This window comes from Helobdella robusta, assembly GCF_000326865.2.
Source record: "Helobdella robusta unplaced genomic scaffold HELROscaffold_1, whole genome shotgun sequence".
Taxonomy (NCBI): Eukaryota; Metazoa; Annelida; class Clitellata; order Rhynchobdellida; family Glossiphoniidae; genus Helobdella; species Helobdella robusta.
The window spans coordinates 12,841,367-12,849,822 of record NW_008703570.1 but is presented as its reverse complement, the minus strand read 5'-3'; the positions used below and the strand labels follow the sequence as shown (position 1 = coordinate 12,849,822).

At 33.8% G+C, this 8,456-nt stretch overlaps 1 protein-coding gene across 1 annotated transcript; it reads right to left on the bottom strand.

Moving 5' to 3' along the window:
- Positions 1–4,448: 4,448 nt before the first annotated feature.
- Positions 4,449–6,137, bottom strand: HELRODRAFT_159774 (hypothetical protein; the record flags this gene model as incomplete). The annotated part of the gene is made up of 4 exons (XM_009011621.1): positions 4,449–4,646; positions 5,101–5,188; positions 5,410–5,492; positions 5,964–6,137. 4 exons carry the CDS (start codon positions 6,135–6,137, stop codon positions 4,449–4,451), a joined length of 543 nt encoding a protein of 180 aa, XP_009009869.1.
- Between the last annotated feature and the right edge of the window lie 2,319 nt (positions 6,138–8,456).

Genomic DNA, 8,456 nt, shown 5'->3' with positions numbered 1-8,456 from the left:
TTATTATGGCGTTTTCATTATAATCAATTTTAATAACATTATGACGTAAACCGGCCAATGAATGTTTTCAAAAGTTTTAGGTTTGGTTGCATTGAACCTTAGGCCATCGTTATCCATTAAATACGTAAAATGCATATACACAAACATACAGATGTGTTTATGAATGTGTCAAATGTGTGTATGCATGAATGTGTGTGTGTGTGTGTGTATGTGTGTTTACGTGTGTGTGTGTTTGTGTACGTTAGTGTGTGTTTGTTTGCGTGGGTGACTAGTCAAGTATTAAAAATTAAGCAAATGATCTAACGAGTTAATTTTGCACTCTGAATTTATTAACTTTGATGGTAAAGAGCTGCAGTGGAAGCAAAGAATCTGGTTTTTTACACTTTCTTTCTCACTCTCTTTCTCTCTCTCTCTCTCTTTGCTCATTCTATCTTTGTTCTATTTTTACTTTTCTTTCAGTGTGTGTGTGTGTGTGTGTGTGTGTGTGTGTGTGTGTGTGTGTGTGTGTGTGTGTGTGTGTGTGTGTGTGTGTGTGTGTGTTTGATTGGTTTTTAAATTTTGTGGCTATCATCGCCATCGCTATCTCGATGATCACCATACACAATTATCCTCACCACCATCTTCATAATCTTCGTCATCCTTTTCTTATTCTACTTTAACTTTACCATCATCATCTTCTTTTTTCTTTTACTTCTATTACTGCATAGTCATCATTACCATCATCATCGTCGTGAATAAAAAATGTGGAAGAACCAAACAACCAATCAAAACTGGCGAACCATCAATCAGCCTACCAACCAGCCAGCCAATCATCATCAGCCAGTTAACCATCGACCCAACAACCACCAGCCAACCAGCCAACCAACCAATCATCATCAGCCAATCAATCAGCCAGCCAACCACCAACTACCATCACCAGCCAATCAGCCCACCAACCACCAATCAGCCAGCCAATCTGGCCACCAGCCACCAACCAGCCAACCAGCCAGCCAGCCGACCAATCAACACCAGCCCACGCCTGAAACCAAAAGAACTGAAACAGCAAACAAACAAAAACATTGAATAATAACTTTTTTTACATCATCATCGTCATTTTCACCCTTAATTATGCATGCATGTATGTTGATAAAAGAGAAAAAAATATCGTCAATAATACTAACAACAATAATAAGAAGAAGAATAAGAAAGAGGAAGAAGAACTATAATGATAATAATAATAAAAAGTGTGTCAATTGGTTTAAGAGGTCGACTTATTTTTATTCCTATTGTTATTACTATCATTGTCATTGTTGTTTATTGTTATTATTATTATTGTTTTTGTTGTTGTGTTGTTGTTATTATTGTTATAATTGTTGTTGGTGTAGTTGTTGTTGTTGCTATTATTATTCTTAGCATCTGTTTTGAGATACATTTTTTAAGGTAAATTTATTTCAGTCTGTCTGTTTAGCTCCATTTTTTTCCTCCATTCTTTCATATTTTCAATCATTCCAACCACTTTTTGTTATTATCAATATTATTATTATTATAATATTAATAAAATAATAATCATTATTGTTATTGTTATTTTTGTGGCTTTTGTTAAAAATCTATACCCAAAATTTTAGCGTTTGATTTTTCATGATATTAATCTTTGATTATTTTGTGGTTTCATTTTCGTTTTCCATGCGTTCAATACCATTTGAAGACGTTTGTAGTTAAACTTTCGCTTACATTCTCTAATTAGTTATGTTTGTAATTCTAAAATTGGAGTGGATTGTTAAGGTGAATGCTGGCTGATTGCTTCAGATGAGATTGGGTTTCCGTCGAAGTTTGTAAGAGGTTTTTTCAATGAACTCCAATATTTCAATACTTTACACAGTCAATTTTTTCGTAGTTTTATATCTTTAGGACATTTTCATTCAAAAATGTTTTAAATTCCAGCGAAACGAAATGTTTTTCTGAAGTGTCATTCATACGTCATAGCCAACCACGAAGACATCTATAAGCTTTCTCACCTCAATATGAAGCTTATAAACACACACACACACACACACACACACACACACACACACACACACACACACACACACACACCACACACACACACAGTTTATTTTTCCGATTTTTTCTACGTTAATTAGATGTTAAACCCTAACCGATTAAAATTAATTTATTTACTCATCTATCTACTCTATCATATCATCTTTCATCTTTCCCTCGTTCATGTCTAAATGACTCACTTACTAGCTCATGTTATGGAATGAGTTAGTTGTGCGTGAAGATGGGTGGCGTATGTGTGTGTGTGTGTGTGTGGTGTGTGTTTGTGTGTGTGTGGCGTGTGTGTGTGTGTGTGTGTGATCAAAGGAAGCTTTCGTTTTGAATTTTCAAAAAAGTTTCAGTTATCATTAAAAATTGAAATTAGGTTAAGATTAATCAACGGCTGGTCTGGTTTATGGACTGGTTGGTTTGAAACATTCATTCTAAAATGAATGTTTGTTTGATTTTTCTACATTTTTTTCGTATATGTTTTAATCTGTTTACAATATTGTTCTATATATGTTCATTTTCTCATATTTTCTAATGCATTCATTCATTCATTCATTCATTCATTCATTCATTCATTCATTCATTCATCCATCCATCCATCCATTCATTCATTCATTCATTCATCCATCCATCCCTCCATTCATTCATTCATTCATTCATCCATCCCTCCATCCATCCATCCATTCATTCATTCATTCATTCATCCGTCTATTCATTCATTCATTACTGCTACTACTATTACTACAGCCACTGCTGCAACTACTACAAACGCTACTGCCACTTGCCGCTGCTACCTGCCACACTACAACCGCTGCTATTTATAAAACTTGAATATGGCACATGACCTATATACATACAGACAGACACACACATACATGTATATACACATACATACATACAGATAAACATACCTACCTACACGTCCAAATACATACAAACATACATATATATGCATACACAACACATATAAACACATACATGCATGTGTAACCCTACAAAAACACACACATACATACATACATGCATACATACACCCACACTCACACGCATACATACTAAGGTACATCTCAGAAGTTATTTATTTGTTATATTATTATGTAACATTCACTTCATTCTTTGCTAGCATACGTGTGTGTGATTTTAACTAAGTTTGCTAACTTAACAAAATATGATTACTGCTTGTTGTATACAAATTTTTTAAGTAAGATTGCAATTTAACGCAAGAACGCACATACATTCACGCAGACACATACACACACTTACATAGACACACATGCATACACATATACATACATGTGTACATTAATACATCTACACATACATAGCAACACAAAACAAGTAACATACATGCATACACATACACACTTACATACAAAATCAACGAACGAACAAACAAATTCACACATGCACCGCACTCAAACTAACATACACACACACATTTCTAACAAACACACACACGCACGCACGCACACGCAGCATGAATGTTTTAAATTTCAAAAAAGCTGTCATACATACCTCAAAAGGAGAATAGAACGCATTTGATAAATCGTGTGCTTTGAATCGAGAACATGAAAATTTTCTCACACATACACACACACACACACACACACACACACACACACACACACACACACACACACGTGTTTGTACAAACACACATGTGTGTAAGTATGAATAGGCATAGGAATTTTATATGAAAATAGTTTAATATAAAAATATGCGTAAACAAAATTCATACTTACAAACACACACGCACACAAACACGCACACAAGCAAACACACATACCTATATATACATACAAATATCCTGATACAAAAAAACCTAGCTGAGATAACATTAGTTAACACAGATAGAGCTAATTTATGGCGTAGGTATGTACACATATACATACATACATACAAACATACATACGTTCAAACATACATACATACGTATATACATACAATTTATACACGCCCTACCAACTCAACTGAGTTTCCATCACTTGTTGATTAAAAGATCATTCTTTTTCCCTTTGTCTCTCTCTCTTTCTATCTTTTTTTTCTTTTTCTTTCTCTCTCTCTCTCTTTCTTCCTCTCTTTTACTCCTACTTCATCTTTAAAATTAAATGTTTTTTTATATTTTTTCATTACTTATAAACTGCTGCGAAAAAATATTTTCCAAAAAAAGTTACGAGCCGGCGAGTTTTAGGTCACAGCTATCTAATTACTGATACCAACGAAGCCATATTCATAGATAACCGACGGTTTTTTGCTGGTTTTTTTCTCAAGGCATAAATGCTTGTTTGTTTGTATGTAGTTGGGTAGACATTGGTCTCTATCTATGCAAGTATGTGATGTATGTATGCATATTTGTATGTATGTATGTAGGTATTATTTTATATGATGCAAGCGCCCATTCACCAAATTAAACTGTTAGGACGTTACAAATGAAACCACACGCAGGATAAACTGCATACGAAACATATATTGTGCCTCACGAAACTGAGTTTTGACATTTTGAAACTTCCCCTCAGATATTTCTTATAAACACTCTTCTGATTGGCTGGCAAAAATAGCGCGAAGGTCACGTTGAGCGACGCTATTGGCTGAGTTGAAGCAACTAGGACAAAAATTCTTATCTGGGTCGAATTTATTAACCGAATTCATGTGCTCGTGTAAAAATTGTGGCCATGAAAGTTTAATGAATGCACGCACACATACACTGATGAACGTCCACACTCACAGACACCCACGTACGAACACACACACACACACACACATACAAATAATGATACAAACTATCGCAGAACAGCCTACAACTGAAAAATGCAAGCACACTTATTCACATACAACATACAAATGTAGTTCATTTATACATCCCAATTCAGTCTTGTAGGTCCGCTTATGTGTATGTATATTTATGTGTATGTATGTGTGCCTTTGTATGCATGTATGTATCTAGGTGTGAATGCAAAGATGCATGAACGCATGCAATACAAGTGAATTAATGCATGCGTGCGTGTGTATGTGCGTGCACTATGCATCCACGTAAGTGTGTGATGTTTCACTTGTATGGCTGTGTGCATGACTGACATGACATGATGCGATTTGGTGTGGTGTGACTCTCTCGCTCAAATGAAATACTTGCCTAACACTGAGTAACTCCAACGATGGCGGCTGGCTGTCAAGTCGTCGTCATCGTCGTCGTCATCATCTTTATCATCATCGAGGCCGCAGTCATCATCATCGTCATCTTCGTCGTCATCATCGTCTTAATTCATCACTCATCTCTGCGTTGATTACATCAAGGATGACGTAATAGTTGTTCATGGTTTCATATGCATTTCTATTTATTAATCATTAATCGTCATTTTGAAATGTTTTCTCTTCTGATAATATAACTTGTGCGGTAACGCGTTCTTATACAGAAAAATATACACAACTTTTCTCTCGTCCCAGCCGAGCAACTTAATCGAAATGATACTCTGGCGATTTTTGCAGAAATTTTTGTGAATTTTAAATCATTCGCCACATGAGTTCAGAAACAAACTAACAACTTCACTTACCATACCAGCACCACATTCACACACAAAAAATCGAACTATAGACAAGAGTATGTTGCTCAGTAACTCATAGCCATAACTTAGATCGATTCAAGATACTATGTTACCAAAAGTATCGGTATTCCTATAACCAAAGTGTACATTTTCATGCCCACCTTTATAAATTAATTTCAGGAGATTAAGCTTAACATGAGTCTAGTAACAAACTTCTAGCATAATTTGCTACATGAGTGCCACAAGATCGAATGTAGTTCACAATGATAATTATCGGATCGATTTAAGATGCCGTATAGCAAAAACGTCGGGATTTTAACTACCAAATAATACATTTTCATTCTCAAGAAATTGATTACTACATGAATCTAGTAAAAAAAATCTACTAACTTAATTTACTATATTAACGCCACGTTCCAAAAATCTCGCGCTACACCATTCTAGTTCAGTAACAGATAATGATACTACGTATCTAAATCCAATCTTAAGTATCTTGAGGTAATCGAGTTTAGGAGAGTAAAGGCACGCTGCGATCCAATCTATCTGAATAGCATGTTTTCCTTGCCTTTTCATATTTATTACATTTTCTCCAGTTGTAACATTTCATTCATTTAGTTTGTTCGTTCATTCACTCATTCGTTTGTTCGTTCGTTCGTTCGTTCGTCCGTTCGTTCGTTCGATCATTCATTCATTCACTCATTCGTTCGTTCGTTCGTTCGATCATTCATTCATTCACTCATTCGTTCGTTCGTTTGTTCGTTCGTTCGCCGCTATTATACATAGACATACACACACACACAAATACACACACATACACACAAACACGCCAGAACTCTTTTCAATAGTCACCTAGAGATTTGATGGAGAAATGAATCGAATAAAAAATTGATCAACATAGCAAAATGCTTGTTATTTAACGTGTTAAACATCTGTATATAACATGAAAAAAAGTTATTTATCATTTAAAAGGCAGACGACATGGTCGAATGGTTAAGGGGCCTGATTCTTTTTTAGCAGTGGCCGAGTTCGATCACAAAGATAGCCACGCCGATTATTATTATTATTATTCTGTCTTAGATATTCGGAAAACAATTGAAACAAATTAAAAACGTGCTATTCATTGAAGAAGAAAAATTAATATAATCAAAATACTACAACAACAACTACTACTTTTACTACTATGGCCGCTGCTACTGCTACTACTACTACTACTTTTGCTGCTGCTACTACTACTACTATTTTTGCTGCTTCTACAGCTACTTCTACTACTGCTCCTACTAAGTTATTATTATTATTATAGTTTATTTTGTGAGAGAAAATTACCAAAATATATTAAAAAAAAGGCAGAGTAAAAAAAATTTGTTGCTTAAGTGATACACAAGACTAAGATGCTAGATACATTGATATATCTATAATCAATATCAACCAATTGCTTTAGCCGTATAAATTATGTATGCATGTATGTTTGTATGTAAGTATGTATGTATGTATGTATGTATGTATGTATGTATGTATGTATGTATGTATGTATGTATGTATGTATGTATGTATGTATGTATGCATGTATGTGTGTGTGCTTGTGTGTGTGTGTCTTAGTATGTATGTGTATAGGCAATTTACTTTGAGGTTATTTTGATGTAAGTCCGCTTTCGCAATTGGGAAGATGAGTTTAATAAGCATTATTGTAGTAGCCAGGGAAAATATGTATGTATGTATGTATGCATGTATGTATGTTTGTATATTTGTTTGTTTTTTTTGTATATATGTATGTATGTATGTCAGTATGTATGTAGGTACGTAAGTATGGAGCAAAATAATTTTATGGAGCAAATAAAATTTCATTTCGTTTCGTTTCGTTTCGTACGTATGTATGTGAATATATGTATACATTTTTGTATTGTATTTTTTAGTAATGATTCTTTGTCATAGGTATAAGTTTGGCTAGGATATTAGTGTATGCAGTGGAGAGGTATGGGTGTGGTATTTAAGTAAATAGAGGGTGTTTGATTTATTTAATGATGTTTATGTGTATAAATTTTGTTGTCTGTGGTTTGTTTGTATGCGTGTGTATGTATGTATGTATGTGTGTATGTATGTATGTATGTTTGTATGTATGTATATATGTATGTGTGTGTTTGTGTGTGTATGGGATGTATGTGCGTAAACCGTAAATGCGTGACAAATATTTAATTCAATTTTTGTTATATATTTGAAAGAATTTCATTATTTATATATATATATATATATATATATATATACATATATATATTATATATATATATTATATATATATGTATAAGTGTGTGTGTATGTGTGTATGTATGTGTGTGTGTGTGTGCATACAAATTTTTGTCAAATATATGTATTTTTGCGTATATATATAGATACATATCATGTTGGAATTATTGTGAAGAATAAAAATATTGCTTTAATCGTCATCATCATCACCATCGCCATCATCATCATCGTCATAATCATCATCAACATCAACAATAACATCATCCTCATCATCATCATCAACATCAACAACATTAACATCATCCTCATCATCATCTTCATCATCAACATCAACAATATTATTATCATCCTCATCATCATCTTCAACATCAACAACATTAACATCATCATCATCATCATCATCTTCATCATCAACAACATTAACATCATCCCCATCATCATCTTCATCATCTCCATCACCGTTTTTATCTCAGTTTATGGTCCGATTAATGCATATAAATTTATTTCTGTCTGTACTCACTTGTAAGCATGCATGCATGCATACCTACTTACATACATGCATAAGTGCATACATACATGCATACATACAAACATACATACATTCATTCATACATTCATTATGCATACATACTCACATGCACGTACACAAGTACA